Below are 19,367 nucleotides of genomic sequence, written 5' to 3'. Positions count from 1 at the left end.
AACTCCCTACACCATACTGTTATTAGTTTATTGAGTACCTTTAACAGGGTAGGGATCATTAGATATATTATATAAAAACTGAGGTCTTCTCGTTATGTGTTCCAGACACCCTTGTTTACCATAAACTTCCTTGCACTTTATGTTCATGGGCTAAGGAAGAGTGTTCTAACTCATGTAAGTAGCTATTTTCTGTTTATTGATCCTGATGTATCATATAATAACGGCTCTCATCTATATACCTTTGGCACTGCCCTTATTTGAATATTGTGACATTAACAATTGTAATACTGGTACTTTTATGCCTTAGGTTCAGTTTAATTTCTATATGAGAAATGTATAACTATTCTTCTTGTTTATGATCCGTGCCTGGACACATTTTCTGTTTTGTGATTATTTTCCATTACCTCAATAAAAAAATATTAAAAAAAAATATATATATAATTTAAATAAGTCTAAATAAAATTCCTATCATTAACTAAATTATTCCTATTTAAAACTAAATACTTACCTATAAAATAAACCCTAAGCTTGCTAGAATATAACTAATAGTTACATTATAGCTATCTTAGGGTTTAGTTTTATTTTACAGGCAAGTTTGTATGTATTTTAACTAGGTAGAATAGTTACTAATTAGTTATTAACTATTTAATAACTACCTAGCTAAAATAAATACAAAGTTACCTGTAAAATAAAACCTAACCTAAGTTACAATTACACCTAACACTACACTATAATTAAATTAATTCCCTAAATTAAATACAATTAAATCCAATTATATAAAATGATCTAAAGTACAAAAAAACCCCCACTAAATTACTGAAAATAATAAACAAATTACAAGATTTTTAAACTAATTACACCTAATCTAATCCCCCTAACAAAATAAAAAAGACCCCCAAATTAAAAAAGCCCTACCCTACACTAAATTACAAATAGCCCTTAAAAGGGCCTTTTGCGGGTCATTGCCCCAAAGTAATCAGCTCTTTTACCTGTACAAAAAAAGTACAAATCCCCCCCAACATTAAAACCCACCACCCACACAACCAACCCTTCTCTAAAACCCACCCAATACCCCCTTAAAAAAACCTAACACTAACCCCTTGAAGATTACCTTACCGGGAGAAGTCTTCACCCAACTGGGCCGAAGTCCTCAATGAAGCCGGGAGAAGTCTTCATCCAAGCCGGGCGAAGTGGTCCTTCAGACAGACAGAAGTCTTCATCCAGATGGCATCTTTTATCTATCGTTGATTGAAGAGGATGCTCCGCGTCGGATGTCTTGAAGATGGACCCGGTCCGTGCCGGATGGATGAAGATAGAAGATGCCGTCTAGATGAAGACTTCTGCCCGTCTGGAGGAGCACTTCGCCCGGCTTGGATGAAGAATTCTCCCGGCTTCGTTGAGGACTTCGGCCTGATTGGGCGAAGACTTCTCCTGGTAAGGTGATCTTCAAGGGGTTAGTGTTAGGTTTTTTTAAGGGGGTATTGGGTGGGTTTTAGAGTAGGGTTGGTTGTGTGGGTGGTGGGTTTTAATGTTGGGGGGATTTGTATTTTTTTTACAGGTAAAAGAGCTGATTATTTGGGGCAATGCCCCGCAAAAGGCCCTTTTAAGGACTATTTGTAATTTAGTGTAGGGTAGGGCTTTTTTTATTTGGGGGGGGCTTTTTTATTTTGTTAGGGGGATTAGATTAGGTGTAATTAGTTTAAAAATCTTGTAATTTGTTTATTATTTTCTGTAATTTAGTGTGGTTTTTTTTTTGTACTTTAAATAATTTTATTTAATTTTATTTAATTGTATTTAATTGTATTTAATTTAGGGAATTAATTTAATTATAGTGTAGTGTTAGGTTTTAGTGTAACATAGGTAAGGTTTTATTTTACAGGTACATTTGTATTTATTTTAGCTAGGTGGTTATTAAATAGTTAATAACTATTTTATAACTATTGTACCTAGTTAAAATAAATACAAACTTGCCTGTAAAATGAAAATAAACCCTAAGATAGCTACAATGTAACTATTAGTTATATTGTAGCTAGGTTAGGGTTAATTTTACAGTTAAGTATTTAGTTTTAAATAGGAATAATTTAGTCAATTATAGTAATTTTATTTAGATGTATTTTAATTATATTTAAGTTAGGGGGTGTTAGGTTTAGGGTTAGACTTAGGTTTAGGGGTTAATAACTTTAATTTAGTGGTGGGGACGTTGGGGGTGGCAGATTAGGGGTTAATAAATGTAGGTAGGTGGTGTCGATGTTAGGGCCGGCAGATTAGGGGTTAATAATATTTAACTAATGTTTGCGAGGCGGGAGTGCGGCAGTTTAGGGGTTAATATGGTTATTATAATGGCGGCGACGTTGAGGGCAGCAGATTAGGGGTTAATAAATGTAGGTAGGTGGCGGCGACATTGGGGACGGAAGATTAGGGGTTAATAAATATAATGTAGGTGTCTGCAATGTTGGGGGCAGCAGATTAGGGGTTCATAAGTATAATGTAGGTGGCGGCGGTGTCCGGAGCGGCAGATTAAAGGTTAATAATATAATGTAGGTTATTAGGGGTTAATAAGTGTAAGATTAGGGGTGTTTAGACTCGGGGTTCATGTTAGGGTGTTAGGTGTAGACATAAAATGTAATTCCTCATAGGAATCAATAGGGCTGCGTTAAGGAGCTTTACGCTGCTTTTTTGCAGTTGTTAGACTTTTTTTCAGCCGGCTCTCCCCATTGATTCCTATGGGGAAACCGTGCACATTACACCAGCTCACCGCTAACGTAAGCAGCGCTGGTATTGGAGTGCAGTAAGGAGCAAAATTTTGCTTAACGCTCACTTCTTGTCTGGGTTGTAAAAACCCGTAATACCAGCGCTGTCTATAAGTGAGCGATGAGCATAAACTGCTCGTTAGCACCTCATAGCCTCTAACGCAAAACTCGTAATCTAGGTGTAAGTTCTTTACATAGAAGAAATGTTTTATATATATATATATATATATATATACAGTAATATACAGTATACAGCTTGTAAGTGAGTGCTGGGTTTTCTCTGTGTGTTATATATATATATATATATATATATATATATACACATATGTAGTTAAGAGGCATATAAAGGTATATCTGGGATGCCTGAACACATTTAATGATGGATGGTTGTATGACTCATTGGTAGCCTTTAACCTTTTTTTAAAAAAAAATACAATTTGGTGGTTGATTTAATGTACATTAATCATCTCCTACTGTATAAGAAATAATCCATGAAAAATAGTCAGTAAATGTTTTATTTATTTAAATTGTGACATATATGACAATGAAACAGATAACTATTTGCATCTTTTTCCCAATATTTACTGTTTTCCTGCTGTAGAGTGAGGTGTCTTCTATGTGCATGGATCCAGGCTCAGAATATGGGAGTTCGTTGCTTGGGAGGTAAAATATCCATCACATTTTTCCAAGGGATATAATACATGTCAGCTGACACCAATATGCCACCCTAAAGAAATCATAAGTAACATTACAATCGGAACCATGAATACATGATTAAGATTTAAAGACAAAGTACAGCCATTAAGCATAGTGATACAGGAGGAATCAATGTCCCTATATGGTAGCTAAGTGTAGTGGTGACAAAAGTAATAATTTAGTCAGCGATATGATATGTAAGATATGGGATATATTATTAGTCAAGAATCGTCTTATATATATATATAGAGCCAAAAATTCAAAAGAGATATGCACTCTCACCACCTTCCAACATCTGCCAGGGTGCTCTGTAGGAATAACAATAAAGTAGATGAAAGGAAGCACTCACTGGACTTCAGCAATATGTGAACCAAAGAAATTTGGTTCACATATTGCTGAAGTCCAGTGAGTGCTTCCTTTCATCTACTTTATTTTATATATATATATATATATATATATATAAATAAACACTAGTATAAACAATAATTATTGTTACACATAACAAATCAGTTATAGATAATGTTTAATTTGATTGCATATACTTTTCAAATTTACAAAATCTGTTGTAAATCCACATAATTATATACTCAGAACTGATTTTTTTTTTTTAATAACAAATGATTGATGTCTGTTTTCTGTTCAGTTGTATTAAGGACTGCAATGCACTTCAGATTTACAAGCCTCTTGCTCATATCTGTCTAAAATTGTTATAAGCAGAACTGATAACATGCTGGAAAAACAATTAAGGTATTGCTAATAAAATTACAGTGACAAGTCTTTATTGGCTCTTCCAAGTAAAGCAAGTAGTGTTGGAGGGTTTTTTGGTCATTGAAAACAGCTACAGATAAATTCAGCCATTTTTTATACTCAGCTGGTATGTTAATGTTTTAGAAGACTACAAAAATATCATGTAATTATATATTCCTTTAAAAAGCACAGAGTGCATTTCATGTCATTGCAAGCACATTTGCAATATACATGTATATGCTGAAATGTTATTACAGCTAGAGAAATAACATTAACTGAGCATAGGACCCACAACAGCTATTTACCATAAGCTGTGTGTATGCCATTTTCAACAAGCAGAGTAGCACAGCTTCTAAATTTGTAAGTGATCTCCAAACTCCTGTATCCAATCGCAGATGTTAGTGACAACAAGAATGAGGCTCAGAGACTACGGGTGGTCAAAGAGGTCAGAAAACACTGTGGCGCGGTGCAAGCCAAATGGCTGGGCCAACCGAACAAGGCAAATCACAAATAGAAGAAAGGCAGCCTTTCCAGTGAAATGGTGGAATAAAAAACTCGATCTTTATTGATAAATATTAAAATTAAAAAGTGCCCAGCAGGGTTAGGGAACAAATCCCTTACGTGTTCCGTGCTCTGCAGCACTTAATCATGGGTATAGCAGACATATTCAAAATGCTATTTAAATCGTGGCCAACCAATCAGCGTACTCCGTCATGGGAACCACATTAACGAAAATAGCTAAATGTTTAAAAACAATTGTATAACAATACACCATCAATAATGAGGCTTAACACACAGAAAAAGAGATTAGGAGTTACAAAATGTTATATTACATATTACATAACAATTGTAATATCCAAAATATCATTTGAAACATTGTAATCCAAAAAACGGCACATAGCATATATATATATATATATATATATATATATATATATATATATATATATAAAGAAATATGAGGTAGGTATATATGTAAAATACCTCTGAGGAAGAAGGGCTGAATTGCTTGTGTCCCTTCGAAACGCGTCAGGATTGTGTCTTACCTTATGCTAAGTTTGCACTGTGTGCATATGTGACCAGCACCGTGCCCCCGCAATCTAGCAAAAGGATTTTAAAGTTTTAAAGTTTTTATTTACCTCATAATATTGAGGGTTCTTGATGTAAGCATACATCGTTTGATATTAATAAATAGTGTGTCATTTTGAAACAGTGTTGCACTATCGTATGTCCTTTTTCTTATATGATTGCATGCACTGTGGGGAAAGAGCGGTGAGAGGAGAGAACAGTATTGAAAAGACAAGACATCTCATACCTACAGCCGACACCGGGAAGGAGACTTATCTGTACACTACGCGGCACTTACCTCATGAGATTGAGGTGAAGGAGTGTAAGTAAGCTCCCAACGGGAACGTTGTGGATTGAAGCATTATCAAGTTGAAGTACTGCACATTTGATATGGACTATAATAATACTCACTCATAGTAGTTTTATTTTGTCAATTAGGACGTTCAACACACATTATTTTCACTGTGTATCCAATATTACGTTATTACGATATTAGGTGATCCTTTTTCACTCTTTATTTATTTTTCATTCTTAATTTGTAATTAATATTTCATTTTTCAGTAACATTTTCTACTGTGACCCCAATTTATGAATTTTTGTACTACTAATATTGTTTCTTACATTTTGAGACCCTGAGCATTATTAATATAACGGAAATGTGATTGTATATTCACTCTATTAGCTATACACGGGTCTGTTTTGTGTGTAATCATATGACACACTATCTTTATTTTTTTTTTACTTCAGTAATCCTGTGGCATTACCAGTAACAACAGTATTATAATTATTACTAGTACACATATACTATTGATGTTTCATTGAATCGAAACATCTTTATATATACTATCTTCATCACAGCTAGTTCTGAGGAAGGTATTTTTCTGACATATATAGATAAGTGACATATAATCATTTATTCTATATCATATCAATTCCTTGTGTTTGGTTTCTATACATTTTGCACCATCACTATAACAATATATTATATCCAATCACTTTGATTTCCCATTATCAGACGTATTTCTAATTACATATTGAGCTTTATTCCAGAGTGTGGCGCCATTCGAATTTATCCCCTTTCCCTTTCCCCAACCATTTTTTCCATATATATATATGGACAATGTCATTTCATTGTTGCAAAGCTAATAAAAAATGCAAGCCAAAATATGCCGTAGCTTCATAATAATTCCCTGACCCCCAAAGTGATTAATATTAATATTGTATAAAAAATAACAACTTTGTTATTTATATATATATATATATATATATATATTCATTTATAATTCCTTTTGTTGGCTAGGGCCCACATTATGTCCACCAATACTCCAAAGAGAATACACAATTTGCAAAGGATGATTCTTATGTATTTGAAAAATAGTGACTGAATAAGCTCTAGTCAACAAAAACAACTCATGTCCCACTCTTTCGGCTAGATTATGAGTTGTGCGTTAGGGTTTTAAAAGCAGCGTTAAGAGGTCTTAACGCTGCTTTTTAACGCCCACTGGTATTACGAGTCTTGAAATGACAGGTGTACCGCTCACTTTTTTGGTCAGACTCGAAAATACCGCAAATCCACTTATGTCAACTGCGTATACTATATTTTCTATGGGACTTGCATAACGCCGGTATTACGAGTCTAACTAAAAAGTGAGCGGTACAGCCTCTCCTGTAAAGACTGATACCGCATTTAAAAGTCAGTAGTTAAGAGTTTTATGGGCTAACGCCGTAGTATAAAACTCTTAACTAAAGTGCTAAAAAGTACAAAAACAGCCATAAACTACCTATTAACCTCTAAACCGAGGCCCCCCCCACATCGCAAACACTAAATAAAAATGTTTAACCCCTAATCTGCCGAACCGGACATCACCACCACTATAAAAAATAGTTTAATTTTATTAACCCCTAATATGCCGTGCCTAACATCGCCAACACCTACCTACATTTATTAACCCCTAATCTGCCGCCCCAACGTCGCCGCCACTATACTAAATGTATTAACCTCTAAACCTAAGTCTAACCCTAACACCCCCTAACTTAAATATAATTTAAATAAATCTAAATAAAATTACTATAATTAACTAAATTATTCCTATTTAAAACTAAATACTTACCAATAAAATAAACCCTAAGGCCTAGATTTAGAGTTCGGCGGTAGCCGTCAAAACCAGCGTTAGAGGCTCCTAACGCTGGTTTTGGCCGCCCGCTGGTATTTGGAGTCAGTGATTAAAGGGTCTAACGCTCACTTTACAGCCGCGACTTTTCCATACCGCAGATCCCCCTACGCCATTTGCGTAGCCTATCTTTTCAATGGGATCTTCCTAACGCCGGTATTTAGAGTCGTTTCTGCAGTGAGCGTTAGAGCTCTAACGACAAGATTCCAGCCGCCTGAAAATAGCAGGAGTTAAGAGCTTTCTGGCTAACGCCGGTTTATAAAGCTCTTAACTACTGTACCCTAAAGTACACTAACACCCATAAACTACCTATGTACCCCTAAACCGAGGTCCCCCCACATCGCCGCCACTCGATTAAAATTTTTAACCCCTAATCTGCCGACCGCCACCTACGTTATACTTATGTACCCCTAATCTGCTGCCCCTAACACCGCCGACCCCTGTATTATATCTATTAACCCCTAACTTGCCCCCCACAACGTCGCCGCAAGCTACTTAAAATAATTAACCCCTAATCTTCCGACCGCAAATCGCCGCCACCTACGTTATCCCTATGTACCCCTAATCTGCTACCCCTAACATCGCCGACCCCTATGTTATATTTATTAACCCCTAATCTGCCCCCCTCAACGTCGCCGACACCTACCTACACTTATTAACCCCTAATCTGCCGAGCGGACCTGAGCGCTACTATAATAAAGTTATTAACCCCTAATCCGCCTCACTAACCCTATCATAAATAGTATTAACCCCTAATCTGCCCTCCCTAACATCGCCGACACCTACCTTCAATTATTAACCCCTAATCTGCCGACCGGAGCTCACCGCTATTCTAATAAATGTATTAACCCCTAAAGCTAAGTCTAACCCTAACACTAACACCCCCCTAAGTTAAATATAATTTTTATCTAACGAAATAAATTAACTCTTATTAAATAAATAATTCCTATTTAAAGCTAAATACTTACCTGTAAAATACATCCTAATATAGCTACAATATAAATTATAATTATATTATAGCTATTTTAGGATTAATATTTATTTTACAGGCAACTTTGTAATTATTTTAACCAGGTACAATAGCTATTAAATAGTTAAGAACTATTTAATAGTTACCTAGTTAAAATAATAACAAATTTACCTGTAAAATAAATCCTAACCTAAGATATAATTAAACCTAACACTACCCTATCAATAAAATAATTAAATAAACTACCTACAATTACCTACAATTAACCTAACACTACACTATCAATAAATTAATTAAACACAATTGCTACAAATAAATACAATTAAATAAACTATCTAAAGTACAAAAAATAAAAAAGAACTAAGTTACAGAAAATAATAAAATATTTACAAACATAAGAAAAATATTACAACAATTTTAAACTAATTACACCTACTCTAAGCCCCCTAATAAAATAACAAAGCCCCCCAAAATAAAAAATTCCCTACCCTATTCTAAAATACAAATATTACAAGCTCTTTTACCTTACCAGCCCTGAACAGGGCCCTTTGCGGGGCATGCCCCAAGAATTTCAGCTCTTTTGCCTGTAAAAAAAAACATACAATACCCCCCCCCCAACATTACAACCCACCACCCACATACCCCTAATCTAACCCAAACCCCCCTTAAATAAACCTAACACTACCCCCCTGATGATCTTCCTACCTTGTCTTCACCATGCCAGGTTCACCGATCCGTCCTGGCTCCAAGATCTTCATCCAACCCAAGCGGGGGCTAGACATCCACTGAAGAAGTCCAGAAGAGGGTCCAAAGTCTTCCTCCTATCCGGCAAGAAGAGGACATCCGGACCGGCAAACATCTTCTCCAAGCGGCATCTTCTATCTTCTTCCATCCGATGACGACCGGCTCCATCTTGAAGACCTCCAGCGCGGATCCATCCTCTTCTTCCGACGACTAGACGACGAATGACGGTTCCTTTAAGGGACGTCATCCAAGATGGCGTCCCTCGAATTCCGATTGGCTGATAGGATTCTATCAGACAATCGGAATTAAGGTATGAATTTTCTGATTGGCTGATGGAATCAGCCAATCAGAATATAGTTCAATCCGATTGGCTGATCCAATCAGCCAATCAGATTGAGCTCGCATTCTATTGGCTGATCGGAACAGCCAATAGAATGCGAGCTCAATCTGATTGGCTGATTGGATCAGCCAATCGGATTGAACTATATTCTGATTGGCTGATTCCATCAGCCAATCAGAAAATTCCTACCTTAATTCCGATTGGCTGATAGAATCCTATCAGCCAATCGGAATTCGAGGGACGCCATCTTGGATGACGTCCCTTAAAGGAACCGTCATTCGTCGTCTAGTCGTCGGAAGAAGAGGATGGATCCGCGCTGGAGGTCTTCAAGATGGAGCCGGTCGTCATCGGATGGAAGAAGATAGAAGATGCCGCTTGGAGAAGATGTTTGCCGGTCCGGATGTCCTCTTCTTGCCGGATAGGAGGAAGACTTTGGACCCTCTTCTGGACTTCTTCAGTGGATGTCTAGCCCCCGCTTGGGTTGGATGAAGATCTTGGAGCCAGGACGGATCGGTGAACCTGGCATGGTGAAGACAAGGTAGGAAGATCATCAGAGGGGTAGTGTTAGGTTTATTTAAGGGGGGTTTGGGTTAGATTAGGGGTATGTGGGTGGTGGGTTGTAATGTTGGGGGGGGGGTATTGTATGTTTTTTTTTACAGGCAAAAGAGCTGAAATTCTTGGGGCATGCCCCGCAAAGGGCCCTGTTCAGGGCTGGTAAGGTAAAAGAGCTTGTAATATTTGTATTTTAGAATAGGGTAGGGAATTTTTTATTTTGGGGGGCTTTGTTATTTTATTAGGGGGCTTAGAGTAGGTGTAATTAGTTTAAAATTGTTGTAATATTTTTCTTATGTTTGTAAATATTTTATTATTTTCTGTAACTTAGTTCTTTTTTATTTTTTGTACTTTAGATAGTTTATTTAATTGTATTTATTTGTAGCAATTGTGTTTAATTAATTTATTGATAGTGTAGTGTTAGGTTAATTGTAGGTAATTGTAGGTAGTTTATTTAATTATTTTATTGATAGGGTAGTGTTAGGTTTAATTATATCTTAGGTTAGGATTTATTTTACAGGTAAATTTGTTATTATTTTAACTAGGTAACTATTAAATAGTTCTTAACTATTTAATAGCTATTGTACCTGGTTAAAATAATTACAAAGTTGCCTGTAAAATAAATATTAATCCTAAAATAGCTATAATATAATTATAATTTATATTGTAGCTATATTAGGATGTATTTTACAGGTAAGTATTTAGCTTTAAATAGGAATTATTTATTTAATAAGAGTTAATTTATTTCGTTAGATAAAAATTATATTTAACTTAGGGGGGTGTTAGTGTTAGGGTTAGACTTAGCTTTAGGGGTTAATACATTTATTAGAATAGCGGTGAGCTCCGGTCGGCAGATTAGGGGTTAATAATTGAAGGTAGGTGTCGGCGATGTTAGGGAGGGCAGATTAGGGGTTAATACTATTTATGATAGGGTTAGTGAGGCGGATTAGGGGTTAATAACTTTATTATAGTAGCGCTCAGGTCCGCTCGGCAGATTAGGGGTTAATAAGTGTAGGCAGGTGTCGGCGACGTTGTGGGGGGCAGATTAGGGGTTAATAAATATAACATAGGGGTCGGCGATGTTAGGGGTAGCAGATTAGGGGTACATAGGGATAACGTAGGTGGCGGCGGTTTACGGAGCGGCAGATTAGGGGTTAAAAGTGTAATGCAGGGGTCAGCGATAGCGGGGGCGGCAGATTAGGGGTTAATAAGTGTAAGGTTAGGGGTGTTTAGACTCGGGGTACATGTTAGAGTGTTAGGTGCAGACGTAGGAAGTGTTTCCCCATAGGAAACAATGGGGCTGCGTTAAGAGCTGAACGCTGCTTTTTTGCAGGTGTTAGGTTTTTTTTCAGCTCAAACTGCCCCATTGTTTCCTATGGGAGAATCGTGCACGAGCACGTTTTTGATGCCGGCCGCGTCCGTAAGCAACTCTGGTATCGAGAGTTGCATTTGCGGTAAATATGCTCTACGCTCCTTTTTTGGAGCCTAACGCAGCATTTGTTTGAACTCTCGATACCAGAGTTAAATTTATGGTGCGGCCAGAAAAAAACCCGCGGAGCGTTAACAGCCCTTTTACCGCCGAACTCCAAATCTAGGCCTAAGATAGCTACAATGTAACTAATAGTTACATTGTAGCTAGTTTAGGATTTATTTTTATTTTACAGGCAACTTTGTATTTATTTTAACTAGGTACAATAGTTATTAAATAGTTATTAACTATTTAATAGCTACCTAGTTAAAATAAATACAAATGTACCTGTAAAATAAATCCTAACCTAAGTTACAATTATACCTAACACTACACTATTATTACATTAATTACCTAAATTATCTACAATTAGCTAAATTACAAAAAATAATAAAATAATTACAAGTTTTTTTAAACTAATTACACCTAATCTAATCCCCCTAATCAAATAAAAAACAGCTCTTTTACCTGTAAAAAAAAGTACAATACCCCCCAACATTAAAACCCACCACCCACACACCCAACCCTACTCTAAAACCCACCCAATCCCCCCTTAATAAAACATAACACTAACCCCTTGAAAATCACCCTACCTTGAGAAGTCTTCACCCAGCCGGGCCAAAGTCCTCAACGAATCCGGGCGAAGTGGTCCTCCAGAAAGGCAGAAGTCTTCATCCAAGCTGGCCAGAAGAGGTCCTCCAGACGGGCAGAAGTCTTCATCCAGATGGCATCTTCTATCTTCATCCATCTGGCGCGGAGCGGGTCCATCTTCAAGACATTCGACGCGGGGCATCCTCTTCCATCGAAGTCCAACTGAAGAATGAAGGCTCCTTTAAATGACGTCATCCAATATGGCGTCCCTTGAATTCCGATTGGCTGATAGAATTCTATCAGCCAATCGGAATTAAGGTAGAAAAAATCCTATTGGCTGATGCAATCAGCCAATAGGATTGAGGTTGCATTATATTGGCTGATCCAATCAGCTAATAGAATGCGAGCTCAATCCTATTGGCTGATTGGATCAGCCAATAGGATTGAACTTCAATCCTATTGGCTGATTGCATCAGCCAATAGGATTTTTTCTACCTTAATTCCGATTGGCTGATAGAATTCTATCAGAGAATCGAAATTCAAGGGACGCCATCTTGGATGACGTCATTTAAAGGAACCTTCATTCTTTAGTTGGACGTTGATGGAAGAGCCAATCGGAATTAATGTAGAAAAAATCCTATTGGCTGATGCAATCAGCTAATAGGATTGAAGTTCAATCCTATTGGCTGATCCAATCAGCCAATAGGATTGAGCTCGCATTAGCCAATAGGATTTTTTCTACCTTAATTCCGATTGGCTGATAGAATAATATCAGCCAATCGGAATTCAAAGGACGCCATATTGGATGACGCCATTTAAAGGAACCTTCATTCTTCAGTTGGACATTGATGGAAGAGGATGCTCCGTGTCAGATATCTTGAAGATGGACCCGCTCCGCGCTGGATGGATAAAGATAGAAGATGCCGCCTGAATGAAGAATTCTGCCCGTCTGGAGGACCTCTTCTGGCCGGCTTGCATGAAGACTTCTGCCCGTCTGGAGGACCACTTTGCCCGGATTCGTTGAGGACTTTGGCCTGGCTGGGTGAAGACTTCTCAAGGTAGGGTGATCTTCAAGGGGTTAGTGTTAGGTTTTATTAAGGGGGGATTGGGTGGGTTTTAGAGTAGGGTTGGGTGTGTGGGTGGTGAGTTTTAATCTTTTTTTTACAGGTAAAAGAGCTGATTACTTTGGGGCAATGACCTGCAAAAGGCCCTTTTAAGGGCTATTTGTAATTTAGTATAGGGTAGGGCTTTTTATTATTTTGGGGGGCTTTTTTATTTTATTAGGGGGATTATATTAGGTGTAATTAGTTTTAAAAAATTATTTTATTATTTTCTGTAATTTAGTGGGTTTTTTTTCGTACTTTAGAAAAAAAATTTAAATTGTAATTCATTGTATTTAGTTAATTAGTGAATTAATTTAATTATAGTGTAGTGTTAGGTGTAATTGTAACATAGGTTAGGTTTTATTTTACAGGTATATTTGTCTTTATTTTAACTAGGTAGCTATTAAATAGTTAATAACTATTTAATAACTATTCTACCTAGTTAAAATAAATACAAAGTTGCCTGTAAAATAAAAATAAAGCCTAAGCTAGCTACAATGTAACTATTAGTTATATTGTAGCTAGCTTAGGGTTTATTTTATAGGTAAGTATTTAGTTTTACATAGGAATAATTTAGTTAATTGTAGTTATTTTATTTAGATTTATTTAAATTATATTTAAGTTAGTGGGTGTTAGGGTTAGACTTAGATTTAGGGGTTAATATGTTTATTATAGTGGCGGCAACGTTGGGGGCGGCAGATTAGGGGTTAATAAGTGTAGGTAGGTTGCTTTGACATTAGGGGGCAGATTAGGGGTTAAAAAATATAATGTAGGTGTCAGCGATGTTGGGGGCAGCAGATTAGGGGTTAATAAGTATAATGTAGGTGGCGGTGGTGTCCGGAGCGGCAGATTAGGGGTTAATATTATAATGCAGGTGTCGGCGATGTCAGGTGCAACGGATTAGGGGTTAATAAGTGTAATATTAGGGGTGTTTAGACTCAGGGTTCATGTTAGGGTGTTAGGTGTAGACATAACTTTTATTTCCCCATAGGAATCAATGGGGCTGCGTTAGGATCTTTACGCTGCTTTTTTGCAGGTGTTTTTTTTTCAGCCGACTCTCTCCCATTGATACCTATGGGGAAATCGTGCATGAGCACGTTTTAGCAGCTCACCGCTAACGTAAGCAGCGCTGGTATTGAGGTGATATGTGGAGCTAAATTTTGCTCTTCGCTCACTATTTTGCGGCTAACGCCGGGTTTGTAAAAACCTATAATATCAGCGTTGTCAGTAAGTGAGCAGTGAGCATAAACTGCTCGTTAGCACAGCACCCCTGTTAACGCAAAACTCGTAATCTTGGTGCTTATTTACCCTTAATGGTGTTTTTGTTTTCAGTTTATAAGTCCAGTACAGTTTGTTTTTTCAATAGGGCCTTAATCATATTACCACCTCTCAGTAGAGGATATGAGATATCAATGACCTTAACAGAGAACTTTGGTGTATTTATAAAATGAAGACCATTGAAGTGGATGGCATATATCCTATTATATAAAAGGCCAAGTGTGTTTGTCCGAAGCTGTCATGCGCAGTAGAGACAGCACGAGGACAAACACACCTGGCCTTTGAGTCCTGCTCTAGTCCCTAGCTGATCTGCCGCCTGCGGCAGAAGTGGGCATGGTCGGGCGTGGGCAGGGGCATGGCCAAATGAAGGGGGCATGGCTGGCGGAATGGCCGTGAAGGGGGCGTGGCCGAGCATGAAGGGGCGTGGTTGGGAGATAGAGAGGGGGAGAGATAGAGAGAGAGGAGGGGAGAGAGAGGAGGGGAGAGAGGAGAGGGGGGAGAGAGGAGAGGGGGGAGAGAGAGAGGAGAGGGGGGGAGAGAGAGAGAGGAGGGGGGAGAGAGAGGAGAGGGGGGAGAGAGAGGAGAGGGGGGAGAGAGAGGAGAGGGGTGGAGAGAGAGAGGAGAGGGGTGGAGAGAGAGAGGAGAGGGGGGGAGAGAGAGGAGAGGGGGGAGAGAGAGATAGAGAGAGAGAGAGAGAGAGAGGAGAGGGGGGATAGAGAGAGGAGAGGGGGGGGAGAGAGAGGGGGAGAGAGAGAGAGAGAGAGAGAGAGAGGAGGGGAGAGAGAGAGGATAGGGGGAGAGAGAGGTGGGAGAGAGAGAGCGCAAAATAGAGGGGGAGAGAGAGCGCAAAAGAGATGGGGAGAGAGAGAGCTCAAAAGAGAGGGGGATATAGAGAGATCGCAAAAGAGAGAGAGAGCGTGAAGAGAGGGGGGAGGGAGCGAAAAGAGAGGGAGAGAGAGACAGAACGCAAAAGAGAGGGGGGAGAGAGAGAGTGCAAAAGAGAGGGGGAGAGAGAGAGAGCAAAAGAGGGGGAGAGAGAGAGCACAAAAGAGAGGGGGGAGAGAGAGCAAAAGAGGGGGGAGAGAGAGAGAGCTCAAAAGAGAGGGGGAGAGAGAGCGGAAAAGAGATGGGGGAGAGAGAGAGCAAAAGAGAGGGGGAGAGAGCGCAAAGAGAGGGGGAGAGAGCGCAAAAGAGAGGGGGAGAGAGCGCAAAAGAGAGGGGGAGAGAGAGCGCAAAAGAGAGGGGGGGAGAGAGAGAGTGCAAAAGAGAGGGGGAGAGAGAGAGCAAAAGAGGGGGGAGAGAGAGAGAACAAAAGAGAGGGGGAGAGAGAACAAAAGAGGGGAGAGAGAGAGAGCACAAAAAAGAGGGGGGGATAGAGCGCAAAAGAAAGGGGGGAGAGAGCGCAAAAGAGAGGGGGAGAGAGCAAAAGAGATTGAGAGAGAGAGAGCACAAAAGAGAGGGGGGAGAGAGAGAGAGAGAGAGAGAGAGGGGAGAGAAAGAGAGGGAGAGAGAGAGAGGGGGAGAGGGAGAGGTGGGAGAGAGCTCAAAATAGAGGAGGAGAGAGTGCAAAAGAGATGGGGAGAGCGAGAGCTCAAAAGAGAGGGGGATAGAGAGAGATCGCAAAAGAGAGGAAGGAAGCGAGAGCGCAAAAGGGAGAGAGAGCGTGAAGAGATGGAGGAGGGAACGCAAAAGAGAGAGGAGAGAGAGAGTGCGCAAAGAGAGGGGGAGAGAGAGCGCAAAAGAGAGGGGGGAGAGAGAGAGTGCAAAAGAGAGGGGGAAAGAGAGAGAGAGCAAAAGAGGGGGGAGAGAGCACAAAAGAGAGGGGGAGAGAGAGCAAAATAGGGGGGAGAGAGAGAGCTCAAAAGAGAGGGGGAGAGAGAGCACAATAGAGATGGGGGAGAGAGAGAGAGCAAAAGAGAGGGGGGAGAGAGCGCAAAAGAGAGGGGGAGAGAGAGAGAGCAAAAGAGAGGGGGAGAGAGAAAGCGCAAATGAGAGGGGGAGAGAGAGAGCAAAAGAGGGGGGAGAGAGAGAGCACAAAAGAGAGGGGGAGAGAAAGCAAAAGAGGGGGGAGAGAGAGAGCACAAAAAAGAAAGGGGGAGAGAGCGCAAAAGAGAGGGGGGAGAGAGAGAGAGCGCAAAAGAGAGGGGGAGAGAGAGAGCAAAAGAGGGTGAGAGAGAGCACAACAAATAGGGGGGGAGAGAGAGAGAGAGAGGGGAGAGAAAAGAGGGGGAGAGACAGGAGGGGAGAGCCAGTGGCGTCACTAGGGTTGGTGTCACCCGGTGCGGTAAGTCATGGTGTCACCCCCCCCCCCCCAGAAAGCAGACACACACAAAAACACAGGCAAACACACATACAAACACTCAGACACACTTAAAAACATACTCAGATGCACACACAAACACTCGGAAACACACTCAGACACACACACACAAAAACACACACACAAAAACACTGAGACACACAAAAACTCAGACACACACATACAAAATATGTAAACTGCACTGCATTAATTAGGAAGCTCATGCCTAGAGCTGCTCCCTGGCTCAGCAGAACATCAAATGAAAGATAAACAGAGCACTCTAAAATAAATCACTGAAGAAAAGGTTTAGGCGTGCAAACTATGAAAATTCTGCTCTCTGACTCTGTTCCAAGTCTGTCAGTGCACAGCCCTGGGCCGCATGTCACTGAGCAGTGAGCACAGATAGGCAGGCAGGTTTAGGCTAGCAGCGCAACTTTGCAAGCCCCACGGCACACCCACAACATTCATAGTGAAATTGGGCAGGGGAAGAGCAAAGTACAAACAAGCAAAAGCAGCAGGGAAAACTATTTGTTGAAATTGCAGCACTGGCTCAAGGGGCAAAAAAATTGTGTGTCTACAACTTCCCCAGTCCCACTAATGTTCACAAATGCCAGCCTCTAATAAAATAATCTATGCATCTCAACATTGTATTTCTTTGAATTTCAATAAAATTAAAAAAAAAAAAAAAAAAAAATTTTTTTTTTTTTGGTGTCACCCCCTGGAGGGTGTCACCCGGGTGCGGCCCGCCCCCCCCCCCCCCTAGTGACGCCACTGGGGAGAGCGAGAGAGAAGAGGGGAGGGGGGAGAGAGAGAGAAAGAGATCAAAAGAGAGGGGGAGAGAGAGAGCTCAAAAGAGAGGGGGAGAGAGAGAGAGCGCAAAAGAGATGGGGGAGAGAGAGAGCTCAAAAGAGAGGTGGAGAGAGAACGCAAAAGAGATGGGGCTACATACTCAAAAACATTCATACTTTTAAGCTGAAATATCTGTACACTACACGATTGTTTAATTTGTAATGAAGACACATTTGGAAGTTTTTGAGGTGGTATTATAGACAATCAAGTAGACTAAGGTTTGTTTTAACACTATAAGATTTAACGGCATTTTATCTGTGTTTAGTTCCCTCACGCTACTTATGCGACATACATAGTATCTCGTCTCTCCTCCACTAGCCCATAGAACTAGTGAACTTCTTAGCATATACTATTGCACTAGTAAATACAAGGGCCCCTATTTATCAAGGGCTGGTGGACCTGATTCGACACTGCGGATCAGGTCCGCCAGACCTCGCTGAATACGGCGAGCAATATGCTCACCGTATTCAGCATTGCACCAGCAGCTCACAAGAGCTGCTGGTGCAACGCCGTCCCCTGCAGGCTCGCAGCCAATCGGCTGCCAGCAGGGGGGTGTCAATCAACCCGATCATACTCGATCGGGTTGATTTCCGGCGAAGTCTGTCCGCCTGCTCAGAGCAGACGGACAGGTTATGAAGCAGCGGTCTTTGTGACCGCTGCTTCATAACTCCTGTTTCTGGAGAGTCTGAAGACTCGTCAGAAACACGGGGCATCAAGCTCCATACGGAGTTTGATACATATGCCCCATGATATCCTGATAGAGCTCATTTATAATCCGTCTTAACTTTACGGAAATCCGCAATTACACTGACTTTTTATAGTCGTAAAAACCACACAAATTTCTTGTCCCCCATTATTATTTCTAGCCCCCCTTTATTATTTCTGAGTTTTAAATATCTTAAAAGGGTAGTAAACCTAGAAAATAATGTTATATAAGTCTGCACATAGTGCAGGCCAAATGGTCTCTTAATATTTTACACTTCCCCCCTTTTTTTTTTATTGGCCATATATACAATTATCCAGATCAATTGTTCAAAACCTGTGAGTTCTATACATTTTATATAAAAAATGAGGCTTCATAACATAGTCATGACCCAAGCCCAGGCTACTAAGCTTTAGTTGTCTATACAGTTATATGGATTTTATTTATAATTTTCTTTATATCTAAATTCTAAGAGATTAGTTACTGTGATATATGTAAACTGTGACTGTGATTTTTATTTCTGTTTATGTATTTAACTACCTCAACAAAATTCTATTCTCAAAAAAAAAAAAAATTGCATGATCTATCTGAATCATGGAATTTTAATTTTGAGTAGACTATCCCTTTAAGAAGTCCCTCAACTTATTCTGGAACTTCTCTATGGTGGGTTTTGAATGTGAAGGAGTGGAATAATAATATTATGCTCCATGCTGGAAGACAGAAAATAAATTTGATCAATTAGGTGAATGATGGGCTGATTAATGTAGTTCAACATGAGAGCAGTTGATGTATTTAGATATTAGTTTGGATTTTAAATAATGCTTTACAGCTTATGGCTAATGTTCTGAAATGTATCCTTTAGGATATGATGAACAAGCAACTGACTGGGAGCAAATATTTTATGCTGGAAACAGGTGGCAGAGACCTATTAAACAAATTTGAGGTGTGCCAGAAAAAGTGGCTCTATAATAAGGAAATGTAATCATCAAAGTTACGTAAAAAAAAATGCAATTTGTCCTAATAACCATCTCCCCTAAT

General features: G+C 39.5%; 1 protein-coding gene across 3 annotated transcripts in view; it reads right to left on the bottom strand.

The window, feature by feature from the left end:
* Positions 1-3,247: 3,247 nt before the first annotated feature.
* Positions 3,248-19,367, bottom strand: part of LOC128640832 (BPI fold-containing family C protein-like) — a 199,319-nt gene continuing 183,199 nt past the window's right edge. For all 3 annotated transcript variants that reach the window (XM_053693258.1, XM_053693266.1, XM_053693277.1), the window contains one exon: positions 3,248-3,477. In XM_053693258.1, the coding sequence (XP_053549233.1) occupies positions 3,385-3,477 (93 nt within the window). In that variant the 3' untranslated portion in view covers positions 3,248-3,384. The remainder of the gene's footprint in view (positions 3,478-19,367) is intronic.

This window comes from Bombina bombina, chromosome 1, assembly GCF_027579735.1.
Source record: "Bombina bombina isolate aBomBom1 chromosome 1, aBomBom1.pri, whole genome shotgun sequence".
Taxonomy (NCBI): domain Eukaryota; kingdom Metazoa; phylum Chordata; class Amphibia; order Anura; family Bombinatoridae; genus Bombina; species Bombina bombina.
The sequence above is the reverse complement of the archived record's forward strand: the minus strand, read 5'-3'. Positions and strand labels throughout refer to the sequence as shown.